Source organism: Carettochelys insculpta, chromosome 4 (genome assembly GCF_033958435.1).
Source record: "Carettochelys insculpta isolate YL-2023 chromosome 4, ASM3395843v1, whole genome shotgun sequence".
NCBI lineage: Eukaryota > Metazoa > Chordata > Testudines > Carettochelyidae > Carettochelys > Carettochelys insculpta.
The window spans coordinates 113,477,170-113,500,567 of NC_134140.1; the positions used below are offsets into that span (position 1 = coordinate 113,477,170).

General features: G+C 39.7%; 1 protein-coding gene across 7 annotated transcripts in view; it reads left to right on the forward strand.

Annotated features, from left to right (window-relative positions):
* PPP3CA (protein phosphatase 3 catalytic subunit alpha) overlaps positions 1-20,812 on the forward strand; it is a 288,298-nt gene extending 267,486 nt beyond the window's left edge. For 3 of the 7 annotated variants that reach the window (XM_074993513.1, XM_074993506.1, XM_074993512.1), the window contains exons 11-15: positions 1,746-1,772; positions 6,691-6,775; positions 14,500-14,597; positions 17,286-17,315; positions 20,465-20,812. In XM_074993513.1, the coding sequence (XP_074849614.1) occupies positions 1,746-1,772; positions 6,691-6,775; positions 14,500-14,597; positions 17,286-17,315; positions 20,465-20,661 (437 nt within the window). In that variant the 3' untranslated portion in view covers positions 20,662-20,812. The remainder of the gene's footprint in view (positions 1-1,745; positions 1,773-6,690; positions 6,776-14,499; positions 14,598-17,285; positions 17,316-20,464) is intronic. The other 4 variants (XM_074993507.1, XM_074993509.1, XM_074993510.1 and 1 more) reach the window with 4 other exon arrangements.
* The last annotated feature ends 2,586 nt before the right edge of the window (positions 20,813-23,398 follow it).

Sequence of the window (23,398 nt, forward strand, 5' to 3'; positions counted from 1 at the left end):
AATTGAGCTAACATGGTGACTGAATTACTGTTAGCACAGGCCCCTGTCTTACATCACAGCTAGACCCATTGTTGGTAAGACCGTGCATATAAGTAGCTACATAAATAATAGTCTAAGCTTCACAGATCAATCAGTCCTTCAACAAAGGATATTTTTCCATAAAACCAAACAAAAAGTAGGTATTGCATAATAGTTTCCTTGGGTAAGCAGGAAAACAGAGTTTTGTGCATTTGTTTCATTTCTGAAAGAATATTCTTTGAGGGAATACTGAGATTTGATTACCTCTTCCCAATGACGTTGATGCTTTCCGACAGGATTATTTAGCAGAGTAGTTCGTAAGCTGCGTGACAAGTGAGTGATCCAGTGGGAATGATGTTCCTGGACCCTGATGGCTGCATCTAAATAGCATTAAAATTAGCTGTTTTTAATTAAAATATTTGCATTGGTAATATTTGCTTCTCTTTGGTGTCTATAAATTGCTTAGTGCAGAATTCTCCAGTTTGCTCATACATAAATGCAACATGCATCATTGACTTTGCTGGAGGTAGAACACGCACATCTCCCATGCTGATCAAAGCCAGATGGCTCTCAAGGGGGATATCAGCTTTGCTTTCTCAAATTTGAGAAACAGGGCAGTAGGTGATTCATGTTTTCATACCCCCTGAATTGCCTTGAGCTTTTGCAGTGTGCTTGCATCTCTGATATAAACATGAGGTATCACCTCTCAGTACTAAGGGAGAAGAAGGACCTCACTCAGGCTTTGTCTACACTACTAGATAAATTTGATTTTGAGTCTCCTCACTTCCCACAAGGTCAAGTTAGAGCTGCCATACTAGAGTGGCCAAACATCAAGTGTTGCAGCAGTGCATTGTGGGGAACTACCCCCCATTCTGTGCCCTGCTGCACCTCCACTGCTGGCAGCAGTCACTGTGCTGCCTGGTTCATGGGTCCCTGCAGCTTGAGGGAGCTGGGAAACTAACTAACTAGCTCTGCTGAGCCTGGCTGGTGGGAGCTAGGAGCCATGTGCTGAGCTGGTCAGTTTCCCAGCTCCCCTGGAGTGGTGCGCAGCCGGGAGCAAGGTGCAGCATTGCCAGTCAGCTTCTGGAGGCTAATGAATTTGATTCAAAAACATGGTGTTTCCTCGCTAGCCTTCATTTGAACTGTTAAATTCTAATGTGATGCTACACCAACCTGGTTCCTACGATATTATGATATCTATGTTAGTGCTTCCTAAATCAAGTTAATGGTATGTATAGTGAAGAAAGTCACTTGGTGCAATCGAGTTAACTGCCTTAAATTCAAATTTATCTCATTGTGTAGATGTAGCCTCAGTTTAGTGTATTATGGGGAGGGTTTAGGTTGCTTTCCCATAAGCGGTCTCTCCAGCCTGATGAGCATATCAAGTCAGCTGATGCATTATAGAAGGATTTTAAAAGTGACTATTGCATGGATGGATGGCAGGGCTTAGGATTAGTTTCTGATGGTCTGGCTGCATTTTAGTGTACTGCACAATTTACTAACATTGGGCTCTGATTAAGCTGAACAGTATTTCTTTTCTCCTTATCTTTCTTAAGTTCTGTTTCTTTCTTTTTGGATGTTCTTTATCTAATTTGTTTCTTTTCTATTTTTCAGACTTTACATAACTATTGCTTTTCCATTGATGTTGTCAATGTTCTTTATTATTTTTTTTCATTCTCCAAACTTCACTGATCTGTCTCTTCCCCCTCCCCATGGAATTTCATAAGAAGATCCTATTTATGCACAGAAGAAAGGTATTAAATTAGTTAGAAGGGATTGCATTTAATAAATTTTTGTTTTATTTTCCTGGTGCTAAGTACAGTTTTTAAATTACCATAGCATCAAGGAGGACTCATTTGGGGTTTTTTATAAGCAGTATCATTATCTACCCATTTAGTTCTGCAAGCAGAAAATTTTGAGAGACTACACTGATATTTTCTTGCGCTGCTTCAAGGTATAAATAACATAAGCAGCCAAAGCAAACTATCATCAGTGTTAAACAGGCTGCCTATGCAGTTTGCTTTTCATTATATCTGAAGTTATACTGTTTGCAAAAATAAATTCAAATGTTTGAATAAAAAAGCAAATTTTAACTTTGGCTGTGTTCTTGTCCCCCTTTCTGCAAATACTCCAGTAAATTAATTTGCTGCCAGAAATGTCTAAAGAACATGTAAATTTCAAGTGATATTAAAAAATGTATGTAAACAATTAAATTCACCTCTGCACATAGTCAATTTGTAGTCTATGAACCATTCAATTTCCATTTAAGCATAGATTTAAGTCCAGCTGAAGTAACGCACAGGTTCTGGGTTTTCTTTTTGCACAGGGTTGAAGTTGGAACTTATACATCTATTGGAAGCTTGTTTTTAGAGTTATATTTTTATAATCAGGGAATAGAAATAGCCACCCTATCTGAGCGCACAAACTGGCCTATGTATCCAATCAAAACCAGCAAAACAATCTCAAGCGGTGACTATCACAAACTCAAAATGGCTCATAAGTAAACCACAGAAGTAACAATTATTCGCCGAGGGTACTTTGGCAAATAATATGAATGGCAAATATATCTATTCCAAAATATAAATTACTTTTAGACAATTTGAAAACAGAAAAAATACACTTTAAAATTATGTTATCACCTTTACCATTCATTAGAAAGTGTGACTGAGTCAGAAACATCTCAGAAGCAATATTTTAAACTATAATGTGTGTACTACCCAAGTGACTTCATTTTATTTTGAGCCTATTTTATACCTATTTTTCCATATTTATTGGTAAGATTGTTTATAGTTTTTCCTAGTTCTGAAATACTTTTTTTAAAAATTAAACTTTAAATAGTGATTGAATGTACTTGTGAAATGAAGTTGAATCATGTTAGTTTGTAACATAAGAAAAGGGATGCTCTCAGGTGCGTAGAGGTCTAAAGACAAACAGCGTTGGTGTACAATGTTTCTTTAAAAAAGAAAGAAAGGAATAAAATCTATTTATAAAAATAAAATAAAAATAAAATCTTTCTTTAGAAATCAGTTGAATACAATTGAGATTCCATTAGGTTCCGGTAGGAATAAACTCCTCTAATTCCCAAAGAGAAACTAACTAACTAATTTAAATTACAATTTTAAATTTCCATTTTTTTTCCTAGAATTAAGTGAGCCTTGTTTCATGGTGATGACTCTCAGCCTACCCTGCCTTGTTTAGAATGATTAATTAACACTTATGGATACAAACTATAGGTCTTTCCAATAAAAATCAGGTTCTAAAACATTTGTCTTCCTGTTACATTTTAAGGTACAGACTTGTGATTTCAGGACAGGTCAGATGGTTACTCTGTTTTATTTAAAATAATTGGAAACAATGAGTAATAGATGTCCCAAAACCATAAAAGGCAAAATTTTCCTGATTGATGCTGGTGCTCAGGAGCTGTATGTAAATGTGGACTTGTGCTTGTTCAATGTGGTTACCATACCCGAGCATGCAAACTGTGGTAATGGAACACACACATTTGGTTGGATGCATAAGTACTTGTTTGCACATGTATTTATCTGAAGGCTGTAAATCACATGTGCCGATGGCGAATGATGTTTTGCGCATGGATGCCATGTCTACATTTTTAAAAATTGGCAATATTTGAAATAAAAGGTTAATTTGCTCCTGCTGTATGATGTGTTCCTGTGTCAGTTACACTGAATTTGAATATGTCACTACAGAGCACAGTTCTTGAAAGCATAATGTTTTCTTTAATGATGAAATAAAGGACAAAAGAACTGAGCACAATTCTGGTTCTGAAAGCTTTGAATATTGCTCATAGGAGACCTGAAAATAAAATAGACTAGCACAAGTACCGGAAAAAATGGTGGGCTCTTGTCACAATTTCTAACATGTCTAAATAACAGTCCTGCCACTTAGAGATGTTAATACTAGTGAATGCTGCCTTTATCAAATTGTCTGTGTGCTCAGTGGTGCTCTCAGTTCATCCTGAGTTTAGTTGCAGTTGAGAAATTGGCCACAGCTTATTAAACAAGAGAGGTAACTGAACCAGGAGGTATAACTACTGCATTACCATCGACTGAAATGTGTGGAAAACTAACAAACTGAGAATTATATCACTGAGTTTTGTAAAATGCTCAGCAAATTTTAATATAGTTTCTGTGTAGCCAAAACTTCAGTTCACATAGAAATTGTTTCTTGGACATCCAGCAAATTAAATTTTTCTTTCACTTAGACCTAAGATGATGATCTTTTTAAGATTTGGTTCTTTTAGTAATGTGGGACTTTTTATAAAGTGGAGCTAATATTTTTTCTAAGATATCAGAATTTTGTGTGTTTGACTCAAGTGGTTACTTTCCTTGGAAATACAGACAATATTTGTCTTTTGTGATCATGCTGAATTGTAACTAATTCAGTGTCCAAGAGAATAATAATGTTGCTAGTAATAAGAACATAAGAGCGGCCATACTGGGTCAGACCAAATGTCCCTCAAGCCCAGTATTCTGTCTTCTAACAGAGGCCAATGCCTGATGCCTCAGAAGGGTGCATACCGAACAGGTAATAATCATAGTGATTCCTCCCCTATCATCCATTTCTAGCCTCTGACAAACAATGTAGAGTTAAGGTTGACCACCTTGGTCCATGCCATTCCAGAACATCAAATGAACCCGTACATAAACCTCTAAAAGTCTAGAGATGACATACTGCCCTGATGGGGCCACACAGCCTTACCTCTGCCCTCTGTGAGCATAATGAGACAGAATCTGCCATTTTTTGGTTGTGCTATGTTATCCTGTATTGTGTCCAGCAACATGATGCCTCTCAGTGCTTTCCTACTGATGATTGCTTTGTTAGCTGTAGCTAGAATGATTCAGAGATTAAATGCAGCAGGTTGCCAGAACTCTGAAAAAAGGTACAGCTTCAGCTAGAGGAACTGAGGATTTTTCTGGGTCGTGATATGCAGGAAGCCAGAGTTGATGATCACAATGGCCTGTCTTGGGTCTACAATCTAATAATAAATGAAAAAGTCATAAAAATAACTGGAGTTTTAAAGATATTAGAGTGGAAGCCACAGTCATTTCCAGAAATTAATGTTTCACATGGTATGTCAAAACATGATGAGACTATAATAGTGTTTCACCCCTCTTCTGTGTTCTTACGTATTGTCAGTGCTCTGCAAAACCCTGCTTTTACAGTGACATTGACACAGTACCATGCACCCTATCTTCCTTCTACTGCACATTTGTCCTGAGAAATTCTAACTGTTTGGTGGTACACATGAAACTGTGCCAAAGTTATACTCAGGACTATCCAAAGATGCTATCCCAAAGGAAGTCCCTAAAACTGAGATGAATAGGTATGGATATTAGTCAAGCCTTGGGTGGCATGACTGGATAAGCAACATGGTTGAAAGTAGGTTGTGCCTAAGATTTTCCCCCACATTGTGCTGGAGTATGTTTCACACTGTCCTCCAATTTTTTGAGAAGGGTATAACTCCATGAGCACAGTTAAGAGACTTAAACATTCTTGCACTCTTTTCCTTCCTTCACCTTGCATATACTGTTGAGTCTTGGGAAGTTTCCCTTCCTCACCAGCGTGCCTTCAAGTATACGCAGCTGGACTGCTCCAAGTAGCGCAGTCAACTACTTCAGCATGTGGGTGCAAATTTGGAGAGGTGGGGATGAAGGGAAAACTGCTTGCCTTCATTGCCTTTCTCCCATTCTTCATCAGTAGGCTCCAGAAAGTTCAAGCTTGTCCCTCTTGTCCTTTCATAAAATGTGCACTTACAGAAGAAATCATGGGCCCTGTCCCAGCTTGCTGGGACTGCTTGTGAAGACAAATCCTTATTGTAACATGCTGTAATATGGAACAATGTAAGGAGGCTATTTCATCCCAGTACTTCCTGGCATGATAGAAGACATACAGGTTTGGGCAACAGGATTTGGAACACCAGAAAATATTCTGTAGCAACGTGTCAGTGAATGTTAGATAACATATTAGTGAATGTTAGATGCTATAGCAAAGAAGGAAAGATAAGGAGAGTGAGTAAGTTATACAGGCCCAAAAGCAAGGGGAAGGACTTTTATCTTGGTGACAGATGCCAGATTGAAATCTGTGCTGTGTGCCTAATTTTATGAGACATTTTTCTGGGTCTCATGAAAATGAGCCATAATTATGAAATCTCATGCATTCGCATTTAAAATGGCAAGATTAAGAAATACGTTTTATCTGGGTAGTTTTTGTTAACTCTTTCTTAGTAAAACCTTGACGAAATTTCAGGATGCAGATACTGTTATTAATTCAGTGCTGTTTTCAGCACCTTGATTGACTGACTCACCCTGTTTGTACTATGATATGGTGAGGTTCCCAAATTTGAAGCACAAAATTAATTTGCAGGGATGAAAACCCAAGCTGCTTTAATGGGTAGCTGGAAAATAATTATATGCATTTCTCAGGGGACTTGTAATATGAGTGTTCAGAAGTGATAGAAATGTTTTTAATTGTAAATTACCAAAATCACCATTACAGAAGTAGCACCTTAATTTGGCTAACTGCATTAAGATAGAGCCAATCAGTATATTGTGACATGAGTCAGATTTGTGAAATTATTGTGTTCAAAATAGAAAGTAGTGATGTGGTGCTTATCAATTATTAACTTTTATTTCAACGTTTTATTTTGCACAGGAGCAACAGCTGCAGCTCGAAAGGAGGTTATCAGGAACAAGATCCGAGCAATAGGAAAGATGGCCAGGGTGTTCTCTGTCCTAAGGTAGGACTTTGTTTAAAGAATCAGCTTTTATATTGCCAGAGCACTGTATCATTGCTCCATTAGGCTATGTCTATACAGCAGCATTATTTTGAAATAAGCTATTCCTGAAAAGATTTTATGGAATACCTTATTTTGAAATCGTGCATCTACACACAAAGGCTGCGTCTGCACAGCCCCTTTCCTTCTGGAAGGTGCATGGTAATGAGCAAAAAGGAATATTTAAAAGAGATAAGAATTTAAATTTGTATTATGCAGATGCTTGCAAAGCTATTTCAGAATAATGGCCAGTATTCCGAAATAGCTTTGCTGTGTTGACACACCCTTAGTAACTTTTTGATGCTCCAATGTGCCAGCATGCCTCTGGTGAGTAATTTTGGGTTGGGGTGTGTGGCTGGCTTGAGGGGAGGGGCAGGCCGTGGAGATGCTGAAATTTCTTTTGGACACCACTGTTCTAGCTGATGTTTCTAAGTATTATAGAAAACATACCATCCAGAGTTGTTCTTAATGCTCTTCTTGGAAAACTCACTTTTTTCCTCTCAGTAGAAGCAATATTTCCTCATGCCATTAAATATTGCTTGGCTGCGATCCATATTTTATAACCATTGCAAATAATACAATATGCTTAAGTTTTTCCAGGTGTTTCATAGCATCATTTGATGTGCTATTTTCTCTAGTTAACGGTATTATTTCCCCTCCCCAAAAGTAATTATTTGAAGGCTACACTCAAGATTACAGAGAAGGTCACTGGAATCACTGAATTGTGGTTTGGAACCTGCAATTTACAGCAAGTGGGCAATGTGGGCACCTCAGGTAACCAGACTTCAGGATCAGGGTCTTACATAGCAAATTGACAACAGAGTACTAAAGCATAACCTCAAAGAGAAGTCTGTGAGGCAGCCAGGTTATATTTCTAAGCATCTCTTAATATCAAACAGGCTAAACAAAAGTCTAGATTAAAATATACAAAGGAGTTTTGATGGTGGGTGTTCATCTGATTTACTTAGTATTTAATGGTACCCTAACAATATATACTGCAAGGCACAGATCTTCAAGAATAACAAGTGGTGCTCAGTTGGAGGTGGTTTAATACTTGTGTGCCTAATATGACCTCTTTAAAGACTTCTGACATTGAGTTTCAACACTTTCTGAAAACTAGGCTGTAAATACTGTGTTTGAATTGTGGAAACATTTGAAGCACCCTTGAAAATCCTGGCCTTACAACATCTTTCCTCCCAAAGATTCCAAATGACTTCAAATAAAATATATCTGCAAAAGGTTTCATTACCATTACCTTCTGCATGACAGGTGGTTCTATTTCTCTGCCTCTAGCGGATCACAGCACCCAGCATAATGATACAGAAGAATGGGAAATTGTGGTACCTGATCCTTCACGGTATTGAACATGATGAAGTTAATGGCATTGATGGCACTCAGCTCCTTGCAAGAGCTTTTCAGGACTGGCCGTTTAATGTTGAGGACTATACCTTGCAGGGCTGAGCTTCCTAGACAAAAAAAAAAAAAAAAAAGGGGGGTGAGAGGATGTGCAAGTCTGGTTATCCGCAGCCAGTTGGAAGTAGAGTCAAAATAAAGCAGATCTTTTGTTAAGTAACTTTAAGCACAGAGACCTAGGTTTTCTGCTCATGCTTTTAGGCACCTTGAAAATCAAAGGCTGGGTTTGGTGATTAGGCTCTCCGTATGAAGGTTAGGAAGAGGCAGGTCCTTTGAATATTCCAAACACCAGCATGTTTGGCTTCTCCCTGCCTCAGCTGGCATGAGAGAAGGAGAACAGTGGGTTCCCTCATAACTTTGCTTGAAATGTGGGAGACCTCTAGTTCAAGCTTCCCTTTCCAGAGGAGGGGATGAAGTTATTGAGCATGGATCTGACAAATCTCAAATGAGCAACCTAAACACTGGTTTAAGTAGTAATCTGATTTGGGGTTTCCTCAGAGTTTCCTGTTGAAGATGCCCCATTCTGGATAAATAATTTAAAATATCGTTAATATGACAGGGGGACTGGATCCACCTTCCATGTGAATTCCCCAGCCACCAAGCTACTGAGTCATTCTCATGCTTGCAAATGCATTCACTTTCTCTCTCTTCCCTTATTAGAGCACAGTGGAACAGTTAGAGCCTGAGGGAATTGAATGACAGCAATTTGAATTAATTTCTTTATGATCAGGATGGCAACCACATCTAGCCATGAGAGAGCCCCAACCTGGAGCCATCAGGAGAGCCATGATCTCATTTTGGCTGGTAGGCTAGCCCCTGCCTCACCACACCACGTGGTGGGCTGGCTGTGGGGACCCAACAAAGTCACATCAAACAGCAGCATGTCCTGCCCTGTGTGGGGTGAAGGCTTATTCCCTGCAGAGGATGTGGCAGGAGAGACTGAGAAACTTCTCCTCTATGTTTCACATTTGTACAGGGCAGCTTCCCTCCCACACTGGCACCGTGCAGCTAGCGGGCTAGCCCCTACCCCACCACACCACGTACTGGCTGTGCAGTGCAGACTATGCTTCCAGACCACAGCATGTCCTGGCCTGCACAGCGTGGAGGATTCTGTGCTTCACATTCTCCATGGCTCCCCCAGTGCCAGGGGCCTGGCTCTCCCAGTGACAAATATTTCTGGGGGCTGGCTGGCCCCTGAGAGGCAACACGTGCCAGGGGGATGGCTCCCCTGGTGGCAAATATTTTCGGGGACTTGCCTCTCCACCTAGGCACCTGCAGACTGAACCATGTCAACTGGTCCAATCTTCCGAGGCCCACAACTGATTAAAAAATGTCAACAGGTTACCAGGGGGATAGCCCCACAGAGGGCAACATGCATTTGCAGGGCTGGCCCTGCCGACTTCGGCACCCACAAACCAAACCAGGCCAATTGGCCCCTCAGCTGGCCCCTGCCAGCTGAGTTTTTTGGGCGTCCGGCCTCTGACCCCCTACTCCAGTACTCTCCCTTTCCAAAGCATGTGACTCAGAGGAGCCACAGTCTTGGCAGTGGCCTGTTTGCTATATTTTCACCAGGTGGGAAAATATCTGAGCAGCCTGTTGATATGGCAGTCAGCCCCCTTATTTTTAAAAGTCACTGTTTTTCTTTCCCTTGGGATTCTCTACTTTTCCTTCGTTCCTGCTTTGCTTGAGAATTACATGGCACAGTCAGCTGGTTGCTTCTATAGCTCTTTCCCTAGTCACATGGATTCAGTTTGTTTCAATTGGGCATCATGGGTACATGGTACAGTCAGTTGGGTGCTCCCACTGCTCATTTGGGTGCTTCACTTTGTGATCCCCTCCCTAGTTTTCCTTCTTTCCCAAGTCGGATGGGCATCATGGGGGAGATTAGCTGAGCTACTTGTTGACATGACCCAGTTAGCTGGGTGCTCCCAGAGCACATTTGTGAAGAGTACTTGAGCCTCTGAAGCCTACCTGTTTGGTGGGTATTCCCTTGGGATTCCCTAATTTCCTTTGTGAATAATATGAAGTCTTTCCTTAGTCACATGGATTCAGTTTCTTCTACTTTTTCCAGGGGGGAAAATTAGTTGAGCAACCTGTTGACATGGTAAACAGCTGTTAACAGCTGGGTGCTCGCCATGGTTTGGTCATCTGGGTGTTCCCAGAGCACATTTGCTAAGGGTTCTTCGTCTTCTGAAGCCCACCTCTTTGGTTTTCTTTCCCCTGGGATTTCCTACTTTTCCTTCTCTCCTGCTGAAAAATGGTCATTTGCTTTTAACGGGAGAGGAATGAGAGCAATGCAGTCTGAGAAGACAATATAACACCGCCACAACCACTTGTGGGACATTTTTCTCCCATAATGCACCAGCAAAAAGCCCAGAATGCAATGGGGTTAAAGGAACTGTGGGATAGGTGCCCACAATACACTGCTGCAGCTGCCGAACTTTGGTGATTTAATGGGGATGAACAAAGTCAACTTTGTTAGCCGGTGCGGACACTCAACTTCAACTTCACAAAACCTAGCATTACAAAGTTGACTTGAATAAATTTGACTTTATTTTGTAGTGTAGATGTAGCCAATGATGGTATTTCTCTAGTTGCCTTAGATCTGTCAGTCTTCTGCAGACCTAGGTTGGCAGAGGTCACACTAAGACTTGAACCTCCCTGATTTCAGGTGTCTTTGTATAAGGATCGTCCCTTGAACTTATTTAACTGTATCCATAGCCTCCTAAAGCCATTTTAGCTGGTTCCTTAAAAAAAAAAAAAGCCTTTTTTAGGCATCCAGAAAAGCACGTATTACTGTGTTTCACTCGTCATATGAACACATCGGACTCATCAGCATCTGTAGCAGAGTAGTGATAACTTCCTTAACGGTAGACAGTGAAAGTGAATGGGCACGCTGCCATTTTGACATAGCTGGGATAGAAAGCTGCTTTCCACATAAATGAAGCTCAAAAAGTATGAGATTTATAAGCTATTAACACCTCAAAACCAGGGGATAAAATGCACTGCACTCTTTTGAAAGGTAGAATGTTAATTTGCTAAATAAAAGCGATCATATAAAGGGAGGCTTTGGATACATCATGTAATGTTATAAGTGCCACCATTTCTACACAGCAACGAAGGGTCCTGTGGCACCTTATAGACTAACAGAAAAGTTTTGAGCATGAGCTTTTGTGAGCACAGACTCACTTCGTCAGATGCTGGCCTCCGAAACTTGACATTTCTACACGACATCAGTGTTCCTGATATGATTACAGAAATAATTTTAAGTGAATTACATTTTGTCATCATACTTTCATGGTGAAATAAAATATCTGAGCAACAAATGGAGAAGAAGGCTCTGGGGGAATTCAATTAGCCAAATAAATAAATAAACCTCTGGTACAGTAGGTGCTTGAGAAATACCCAATTTATTGTTCATGTTTCAAAACAAATTTCAGACAAATACCATCACTCTGTAAAAGTAAATTCATAAGAAACATTAGAATCATTTTCCAAGGTCAATCACAAATGAGGTGAAGTGACAACTGAAAACACAGGCTATGCAGTTACTCTAAGAAGTAGATTGTCACTGGAGGGCTTTGAACTTTGCTTGGTGTTTATTGCCTTTTAATGTGGTACAAATGCAGTGCTATTTCTAGTTGACATCCAGACCTTTGCTTTTGTGCCCTGATTGGAGTATAAAAGAAGAAGGAATCTTATCTGAGTTCTTAAATCTTGAAAAAAATCTGCATAATCTTCAAGCTGTAAATAGAATCTAAAATTTATATGCTACAGGGGAAAGAGCAAAGCTCTTAAATCCTCAAATCTGTGGGCCCTGCATTATTACTAAACAAAAGCGATACTTATTTGACAGCTCGTGGTGTTAGGGGAAAAAAATACATTACCACATAGTACGCTTGGGGCCAAATTCTGCATCTGTGTGTGTGCATTCTGGCTCCCACCAGAATAACCTAATTTTACATTTCAAAGAAAAACATCAAAATTTGCTTCTCTTAAAGAAATTAGGGCAGTTTTCAATTTTTGCTGTAATGCAAGTATCAACTCAAACAACATTGAACTTCTTTAAAGACATATTAAGGTTCTTTTCAAGCTGTTCAGTCATTGTTAGGAAGAGTCCTTCCTTATGCTATTCCTTGTACCTTGAGAGCAATACATTTTACAGTTCTATATTTGGAAGCCTGCAAAACTCACACCTCAGATTTTCTAAAATGATCTACCTTGAGTGCAGGAACTCAGCTAATTTACTTCATTTTCACAGCAGCAGTGGTGAATTTAAGACTAAAACTTCCCACTAACATAATGCTTTTGCTTATTTCTTGGTAACTCATGATGATTGTCAATCAACTAATGTACTTGGCTATTAGTCTAGGTGGTAGCCAAACCCCTTCTGCCCCTGATCTGGAAGAATGCGGTTTAAGATGAGGTTACATATGTTGCTAACCAATGCTGCTACAGTTCTCATCCCACTGTTTCCATTTGGATGACTTAGAAGCTGTCGCCAGACTTACTGACCCTCCACTGCATACAAAAATTCTCAGAAGTTTGAGAGCCAGGGTACACCTGCCAGAACTCAGGACATCTACCCCACAGGTGGCATCTACCAGGGCTCAGGCCTTCAGCCCCTCCTGAAGCCTTGAAACCAGCAGGACTGACAACTACCACAGGCCCAGGTGGAAAGGGGACATGGCTCTATGCCCTGGTAGTGGCAAGGCAAAAGAGGGAAGGGTTGGGGCCTTGGACAGTCAGGTCTCAGCACTGCTTGGATTGTGGCACTGGACCCCCCTCCTTGCAGCTGCATGGAGCAGTGAAAGCAGCTGGAAGCAGCCCAGAACTCCACCCACTGAAGCTCTTGGCCCCTTTCAAATGCCACCTCCTGTGCAACTGCCACCTTTCCCCTCTCTCCCCAACCCAGTTGGCAGGCTGTGTAGAACCCTGGCAGGCGTACCTCATGGGCATGACATCCTGAGGCTGACCACACTGCTGCAAGGGGAGAGGTCTCAAGCTCTCCCTCCCCCCCAGTCAAGTAGGTGGCTATTGGGAACTCCCTGAGGTGCACTAACAGTAGAAGTGCCTCTTGTGGCTCTCAAGCAACAGTTTGGCCACCTCTGGCTTGGAGCAACATTACGTTGTATGTGATGTGTTCATACAGCCTTTTGCAGGCCCACATTAGTTAGTGGCTGGATAACTGCCCGTGTACAGTGCCGTATGTTGGGAAACTCATTTCTGTGTGGAGCATCTGGGCAAGACCTACATGCCCCTAGAAACCTCAAATAGTACAGAAGTGAGACTTTAGTGGTGTCTGGGGCAGGGCCTCTGCACAAGGGTGAATTTTGCTCCCTGCAAAGGCAGCTATACATTAAAATGGCACTTAGGGGAGGATGTAATTTGTACTGGTCATGGCTGCAACACTAACAGCCACCATGGACCCAGGGCAAGATGGGAGGTGGGATCCTGCTCCCTGCCCCAGGAAAGGGTGGGGCTTAAGGCAGTCAGCCCTGGTCCCCCCACACACATCCCCACTCCCTCAGAGCTGCACATGGAGTGGCAGCACAGTGCTCCACAATGTTTCAAAGGGACCTGTAGGTCTGGCTGCCACTTCAGTTGTGGCTGGAGCTCTGGGCCCTTTCGAAATGCCAGGCCCAGGGCAACTGCCTCTTTGCAACCCTCTCCCCACCAATCAGTGGGTCTGGGTCAATGTGTTTTCTTCAATCCAACTGCAGTAAACTGTTTCATAATGGGCAGCCCCAGGACCAGGAGGTTGCCAGATGTTTAAATATGTCGGACAACAAAGTTCATGCCCTGTCCCTCAAGCACCAGCTGCTGCTCAACCACTGCGCTGTCAACTTGTTGGCGGGGGGTGGTGGGAAGCCATTGCCGGCAGTGAGCACTGGGTGGGGAGCTGCTCAGGGAACCACTACCAAACAGCCGCTTGAGGAGCTGCTGCCGTGGCAGGCTCTGGGGAGAGAGCTGCTGCCGGGGTCAGCTGTCACACAGCTATTCTGGGAGCCACTTCTCCGTTGCCACTCAGGGAGACTCTGCCAGCAGCGGACAATAGCCACTATGGGTGGCAAGCACTAGGCAGGAGAGTGGAGGAGCCAGAAGCCACTAGAGTAAGAAGGGGATGTTTGGGGTGGGATGGAATGCCGGTTAATTGAGAATTCCGGTTGTTTGAATACCGGATAAAACAAAGTTTACTGTACTTGTATTCCAATCCTAGGAAGATAAAAACACTTTTCTTTTCTTTTTTTCTTTTTTCTTTTTCTTCTCTGCAGAGAAGAGAGTGAAAGCGTGCTGACACTGAAAGGTTTGACTCCAACAGGCATGCTGCCCAGCGGTGTCCTCTCTGGCGGAAAGCAAACTCTGCAAAGCGGTAAGCAAGTTTCTGTGTGTGTCATTAGATTTATAAAATGATAGATTGAGCTGCAGAAGCCAAGGAAAAATAATCGGTCTTCCAAAGGAAAAAATTAAAGAGCAAAATAAAACAGATGGTTTGTAATATTCATAAGTGGTTCTTGTAAGGCTGCTTTTCAAGACTTACGATGTCCAACTGAGTTTCAAAGAGAGAAATCAGAAAATAAACTTTACAAACCTGATAATTTAGCATTACCCATGAAGTACTTTCTTTTCAACACAGCTTAATCTTCTTTTTTCCTGTTTAAAAAAAACTCTTTTGCTGTTCCCAGTACTACAGATTTAGCATAAATAATGGCCCTCAGTCTGTATTCCATCTGCTATCTCCTCCTTCCTAACTGAGAATCACCAACAGAAATATCTTTGGGCCCTGCTAAGTAGGGATGTAAGAGGTACATAAAAGAAAGCCATTACACAGTCTACATGAATCTGAAATAAGGGACTTGTTAATACTCTGGTCACTGTGTGTGCAAGCACAGTAAACTTTTATTTCCCATTTTCTAGCAAGACCTCTTACAGTTATATTGTAAGTATGTAGTAGGGACAAAGTTGATATAATAGCATTTCTCTTGGAATTTGGAGTTGCAAAAGAGTGTTTAATTTAGTATTATATGCTCTTTTTTCTGTGTTTATTATCATTCAGTATATGCCATGCACCCAACGTTTTATATCTCTATAGTGTATTTCTGTCAATACATGTGAGAAATGGAAATTCACATTATATTTTTAACACAGTCTCAGCCTCTTATTTTCCTGTTTCTTTTTTGGAGTATTCTTTCTCTTTGTATTTCTCCCTTTACTGTCTCTTTTCTCTTACCTAGAAGATTCAGGTATTCGGTGGTGTGGGGGATTGTTTGTTTGTTCTTGGGAAGGGGGGAGGGGGAGGAAGTTGTGATTTATGTGTTACATATAGTAATGTTCTGCTTTGAAAATGCTGCAATATGATTCACCAGAATGCCTATATCAATGCCTGAGTAGAATTATGGTCTTTATCCAGGCTCCTCTCGTGGTCATTTCTTTAGATTTCTCAGAGAATTTGCTCCAAGGAACATGTTATTGTCAACCAGACAAAATATTTACAAACCGAAGTAACTTTCAGAATGTCAATGGAAAGTTCAAATTCAAATGGCTGAAAGAAAAAATCCCCTCATGCTGCAGCATTCTGGTTTAGTAAACCATTACTATACACAAACCATTACATAAGTTAACACAGAGTACACCATTCATCAGCTACTTTGAAAGCTACATAGTTTGTTAGCACATTTTCATAGTCCTGTGTGTATTAACAGAAAATGTGACCAGTAAGTTCATGGAAGTACACATTTCAGTAGTCATTTTTTATTTCTAATGTGTCAGTGATACTTTAGATCCCATTATTTGTCTGAATTTCTAATCATAGTCACTTTCTTTCTTTTAGTGTTTTGTTTCCATTTTTTCCAGTTACTTGTTTTAGCATCCTCTCAATTTTTAGCCTGCAAGTTATAGACTCACTGTGGTGTATGTGGATTCCTAGAGGTGACTTCGCCATGCAAAAGGATGACAATATGCATCTCTTAACATTGATCTCAATCTGTATTTGACATAAGGATGACAGAACTTAATTTATTTAAAAATTATCTCATCTTGAAAAAAGGGTGGAAAGCTAAAAGCTTTTCCTCTTGATCTATTTTCTGAAGTAGTAGTCTTTTTTTTTTTTATTAACGTTTCTTCATAAAGATCTTGGCTATGCCATCATTAAGTTAGATTACATTTGCTGACCACTTCAGCTTCTGAATCTCTGGCTGTAAGAACAAATTCAGACTGACTGGTGATTTTTAATAGGGATGTATTTAAAAAATATAAAAATCAACAGTGGCTTCCAGCGTGTACGTTACAGAGCAGCAACCTCCTAACCATAAAAGGCTTTTCGGACCAAGCTGTCATATATTTTGATACCAGCAGCTTTCAGTGTCATATTTCTCCCTTCAATATGTTCAATACCATCTGATTTAAAATATTAAAAGTGCTTACATTGCAAAGATGACAATACAAGAGAGGGGTTTGCGGATAGAGCTGGTACATGCGCTGATACTGAGCAAATTTGCAAATAAAAGAGACCCCATTTGTATTAACCCACTGTCTTAGTGTTTTGTTTTTTAAGTGAGGGAAGAGAACAAATATTTATATTACAAATTGTAAATTTTGCCCTTTTTCACTTAAATGACATTTCAGACCTGTGCACTACTAACAACAGCCAGTGTTCTCCAAATTGTTACAATAAGTGGTGTGAATATCTTCTGCTGGCTTTATGCCACTTGCCTCTCTCCCTTTCCCTACCCCCTTTTTTTTTTCCTTCGTAAAAGCTGCCATAGTTTCACAGTACACTGTAGGTCAGGTGCCAAATATAGAAAACATTTTTCTTAATATTTCTTAATATTTAATTTGTGAATCCTTCAGCTTCTCAAAACATTTTCTATAGCTCAAACAAGCCTGCAAATTATACTTATTCTGTTCCTTGTGTAGCATTTGTGTTGTCTTCTGTGCCGAAATCCAGCACTTACAGTAACATTAGTGTATTAGCTCCTTTGCTATTCACTGACTTGTTCTTAGAGTTAAAATCCTCTGCTCATTTTTCTCATTCGTTTTGCTACCCCTTTCTTCTCTTCAGCTACTGTTGAGGCTATTGAGGCTGATGAAGGTAAATTGGCCAGTCCCCTTTCTGTTGTTGCTGCAACAGATAAGGGCTCTGCTGGGTGTATTCATTTTGCTGTAGCTTGTACAGAGTGTGTGGGTGTTGGGCTAACAACTGTGGCTCCGTTTTAACCAAAGTATACTTGCTTTAAAGGGGAAAGTCTTTTGTTGTGGTTTTTTTCTTAAAGGTACAGCGATGTTCTAATTTTAGTGTATTAAACTAAGTACTGACTAGCATCACCGGGGGATGAGGGGACTTTTAGCTGAAAGAGAAGGGGACACAGCAGAGTTAATAAATGCTCTTTGACACATAGTGCATTAGCAGTATTCTTAGGGCTGAATCATTTCTCTACCTCAAATCATTTTCAGTACCATTGATAAAGAGGAAAATGTTCAACTTTATAAACATGTTTTGTGGGTGGCAGGGATGAAGTCAATTGTTAGAAAAAGTAATTCTGAATGGTTCTTTGTGACAGTTCAAATGTATTTTATGTCTCTCTAAAAAGTAAAACAACATGAGACATTTGTCTGCAAGATGTCCATTTCTTCTGGTAGTGTCAGTTAATACTAGGGATTTATATTAGAGCAACTATTAACAGTAGCACCAGCTAAGAGATCTATAAAGACTGGCTGCCTCAGAAGATGTCTGAATGCTCAGTATTGCAGACTTCGGTGATTTATTGATGATCCTTTTAATTTAATCCATATACGATTTTATTACGTATACTCTTAAGATCTAACTTCATATTTAAATAAGTATATATAGTATGTATTCAGTAATACAAAATTTTGGAAGAAGAATTTCAAAGTTCCCCTTTAAAACAAAATTCTTTTCAGTTGTATTTTGTTCTTGCCCCCCTAAAAAATAGTTGATATATTAGGGGAAAAAAACAACCAAAAAAAAACCTCTTGGGTCATAGTCCTCTGCTTTGATGTGAAAAATGCCATTTTTAGGCTATTTGAATTTGTTTTTGATCTGTATAAAGCAGTGATCATAATTGTAGAAAAAAATAAGTAAGAGAAAATACAACTGCTTTCTAAATAGCAGTGAGTGAGCTGCTATTTATGTTGGAATTATCTATTCCTATTGGCAAATTCTAATCTGCAGTGTGCATTCTCGTTGACAGTTTGGCTGTTTTCTGTGATTTCTGTGACTCTGTGTCGTGTTTAGTATCCTCAGTGTCAACTGCTAATACTCGTTGTCTGACTAGCAAGTACAGCAGAGCACATACTTCACCACTAAGGTGTATAACCCGTCTGCTTGAAGTAAAACTGATTGAATGCAAAGCCCATTTCAGGAATATTCATTCTTCAAGTTTTTCCTTCATTTGCTGTGGCCACTGGCTCGCCATTAAAACCATGCACACTTTCACTACATAAAGCAAATGAATGCCAGATAAAAGGATATTTCCCCTTAAAAGTTTTAAATATACCATCTGTGCAGGTATTCACCACGGCCTGATCCTGTGCGATGATCAGCCCCTGCAGCTCTGAGTGAAGGGTCAGGCCACAGAAGAGACAAGGTTTCCATCTTAGCGCAGTCACCTTCCACTTACCTTGCTTTAAGGGTCTGGCACTGGTGTTCATTAGACATCTTTTGGAGGTGGAATTCAAGAAGCAGCTTTGCTGTGGGCCTCCCTCTTTTCACTTCTCCCCCTTTGATTGAGTAATTACCATTTTGTTAAAAGAGCATATGTTAAACCAGGACATGCAAAAAAACCCATGCACACCAAAGTTCATTTGAAATATGAAACACCCAAGAAATTAGTTAAAGAAATTAATCTTGAGAAACAAACTAGTGTACGCATTTGCACAGGGATGGTTAGCAAAAATTTCAGCATGACAGCTGCTTTCCGTGCTCCCCACAACATTCAGCAAGTGGCATGTTGGTACCAGGGACTTTTTTAAAGAGATGCTAAGAAGAGAAAGTGCCAGCCACGTCACAGTTGGGCAAGAATGCCTGAATTTACGGAACTTTTATTTGTGGTAGCATGTGAATACTGCTGGTGGGTCAGATTATTTTTTGTGAGGTGGGGGGTTGTTTACTTTCCATATTCCATCACCTTGTTACCCTGGTGAGTTTTCAGGTTCCTGGTACTAACACTCCATCTCTGCTATATGGCATGTTAAGGTAAAAGTATAACAAAATGCAACCAAAATTCTGGAAATATGGTTAGGTAGATTTGATTTTGAATAGATGAGAAAAATGCACAGAAGGCTACAATAAGTATTAATGGCCATCAATAACTCCTTGCCTATCGTGCCTTTTTTTCTTCTGTTTTCAGCAGATGTGCCTTAAAAATAAGTCCTGTAATAAAATAATTCTGTCAGATTCTACAGATACTTTTGCCTAATCTGAGGGTACCTGCCAATATCAATGAATTGCTGAAGGACAGATAACATTGACTTTTTAAATTCCATGATTGGGTCCGAGCTTAATCTGTTCTCAAAATTGAGGAATGAATATGCCAGAGAATGACTTGGACTAAAAATACCTTACTGAATTACTCCTGTTGAACCAAATTACTGTCTCAGACCCAGGAGATGACCGAGAAGGTTACTGCTCTTGAGTAACACATGAGCAGCTCAGCCATGATTTAAAAAAAATTGTAAGGCATTCTGAAAGGATTATAGGACAGTCTGTTTGATATCTTCACTGTGTAACCATCAAATTGATCACTCTATGCCATCTGTGATTTCTGATTGGCACAGTATGTAGATCTTTTTTTTCAGATGTTACTCAAAAAAAAAAAAAAAAATGGCCCTTGAAAGTCCAAGGGAGGATTACCAGAGTAAGGTTGCTAAGGTTGGGTACAGTGTTTTGTAGGGCTTTAATTTATCACAACAAAGTGTAGATAGCACTGCTCATAATTACAAATTGTAGCTTCATGTCAGCTTCATAATATTTTAAACCAAATTCAAGTGGACAACTTAATATTATAATTTAATCTCATTGAAAGACGTTTGGTGTTCAAGAGACATTGGTTGTTAATTTTTCAGTTTTTTTCCCAAATATGGTAAGAAGTCCGTGTGGGATTTTGTCATTTTGCTCATCACAATAAGGGAATTTCTCAGTTATTATTGATGATGAACTGATAAAATACCAACAGTTTGATTTTTGCTAACTTCCTTTTTTCTTAATAATCCTTTATTTAGCTATCAAAGGATTCTCACCACAGCATAAGATCACTAGTTTTGAAGAAGCCAAAGGCTTAGATCGAATTAATGAGAGGATGCCTCCTCGCAGAGATGCCATGCCATCTGATGCCAACCTTAACTCCATCAACAAGGCAATCACCTCAGAGACTAATGGCACTGACAGCAATGGCAGTAATAGCAGCAATATTCAGTGACCATTTCCTGTTTTTTTAGCTGCAGGGCATGATGGGATTGCTGCACTTCAAGAGTTGGATGTTCTTGCCTCTGAAAATAGCTTACTTGCTCTGGGGGCCAGGTGTTGGAGTCAGTTTACAATATCATCTAAGACGAGATCGTAAACTTTATTTTGGTGGGTGGGGGGGTGGGGGCTAAACACCTCCTTTGGATATGCCTTTAAAATGCTTATAGAAAATATGAAAGCTAATGCTGGTATATATTGCAAAGTTAGGGGAATTGAACATGTTTTCCTACTGCATTGGGAACTTCTAGATATGTTACTGAAAGGCCTTTTATTATGTTACTGGACATGAAAACTTTGTCTAATTTCTTACTAACTATTGTACGTTTACAGTTGCAGCACTAAATATGGATGACATCAAAACATTTTTAACAAAATGATGTACAAACTAAATAAGGACTATTTATTGATAATGTTTTGCTACTCTTGTCAGACAATGGCTATAAAATAAATTAGGCAGTCTTTAAAAATATAAACACAGAATGTTGCCAATTTGTTAAAAATGCCAAAAAAAAAAAAGACAGTTTAATTTTGTACAGATTATGCTTACCTCAGGTTTCTTTAGTGTGCTTCAATGCCCTTCTTTAAATATAACAGTTACCTTACTAATTTGGCAGCAACTATCTTTTTCTTCGACTTTAAAAACTGGAATAATGCTAACATTTATCCTTTTTTGCTGTTTATATTGGGGGGGTTGCTTTGTTTTGTTTTGGGGGGACAGTTTTTCGTAAATCAAGTCTTGGTTGTGGCTTGCTGAATTTAAATATTTATGAGTGGTGCATTTTTAAGTATAGTGAACAAGACACCATATTAAGTGCAGTGAAAAGCATCTATATTCTGTAAAAATCTGCCTATGCATGTTTTTTAAGGAAAAAAATGGCTGTATAGGCCTGTATGGGACTGTAATGCGCTTAGTGGTCTGACTTATACTGGAAATGTATGTATACTGGCGTACTTTATATTCTCTAAAAATGCTTAATGCCTTTGAAATTTTGTAATCAAAAAGAGCTTTGAAAAAAATCTAATGGGGAAAGTATTCTTAAAAAGTTTTTAACATAAGCTTGTCAGTGCACATATAGATGGTTAGCATGTTTAGCAAACCTTGTGAAATTTAAATAAGTTTGTAGTTACATGTGAAACTAAATGCATGGTAATTGTTAATGTCATAATGGTTTAGTCATTTTGTTATGTTCTGTCATGTGCCACAAAATGTGTAATTTTTTCACTTTTTTCCCTTTGTATATCAGTTACGGGTTACAACTGGTTCATTCAGAAAAAAGAAAAAACAAAACAGTCCATTGATATTTTTTAACAATTGTATAAGTGCCCAAGTAATTCACTACAGCCTACAGCCTTGCCTTTGTAATTTGACTTCTGAAATGTTGGCAATCAAAGCATGCACTTGTAACAATGAAAAAAGCATTTTATATTACTACTCAATAAAAATGTGCATGAATTTAAGGTGCTTTTATCTCTCTGGCTAAATCTATCAAGTATGCAAGCATGCATGTTCCCACACACACCTTATTCTCATTGTTTCCTTTTTCAGACAGGAAAAGACATCCATTTAGGAGAAAAATGCCACAGGATGGCTTGAAATCTACAGCGAAAAGGCCTATGGTAAAGTGCCTTTGCCAAAGACAAAATCATATATTGCCAAATTGTTTCAGTGTTGTTGGACATTTCAGCTGTCATAAAGAACTGAAAAATGTCATTATTTCTGTTTTCCCCAAAATTCTAAGCAGTTGTTTTTCTCCTGAACTGTGTACCATAGTGCAGTTATTCAGACAACAGTGTGAAAAGCTTATTATCTGCACTATGTCACTGCTCTTCCTAGTGTCTAATATTTCCAGTATACTTTTCTCTTTCCAATTAGTGTCCTTGCAGGTTCAATATGTGGCAGCAGACAGCCTATTTCTGCCCTTTGTACAGGCTGGAAATTCTGATTACACTCTGTTGCCACAGGGCCTCCAAAACCTTCTGGGTACGTCTACACTTAGTAAAAACTTCGAAATGGCCATCATAATGGCCAAATCAAAAAATACTAATGAGGTCCTGACATGCATATTCAGTGCCTCATTAGCATGCTGCCGGCTGTGGCACTTCAAAAGTGCCGTAGTTCGCTCCCACGCGGCTCATCTACACCAGGGTCCTTTTTAAAAGGACCCCACCAACATAGAAATCCCCTTATTCCTATGAGCTGATGGGAATAAGGGGATTTCGATGTTGGTGAGGTCCTTTCAAAAAGGACCCCAGTGTAGACAAGCTGTGCAGGAGTGAACCACAGCACTTTCAAAGTGCCGCAGCCGTCAACATGCTAATGAAGCGCTGAATATGCATTTCAGTGCCTCATTAGTATTCTTTGATTTGGCCACTAGCATGGCCACTTCGAAGTTTTTACTAAGTGTTGACATGGCCTGTATGTTGAAGCAAACCAACAATTCTGTTTTTGATTTCTGGATAGAAATTCACATTGACAGGAAATTTTATGGAATTAACCATGAAGTTTAGCAGCAAGATACACTCCTTCTGTTCTGATGACTGAAAAAATATCCAGTTGAAACCCAAATTTTGTTTTGTTCTGACTTGTAAATTATGAAGATGTCCTTGCAGCTCATGAGGACATCTCTCTTGTAACAAGTGGAACAGATAAACCTTAGACGTGTCCCTAGTTCATTCAAATCTGAAATAGC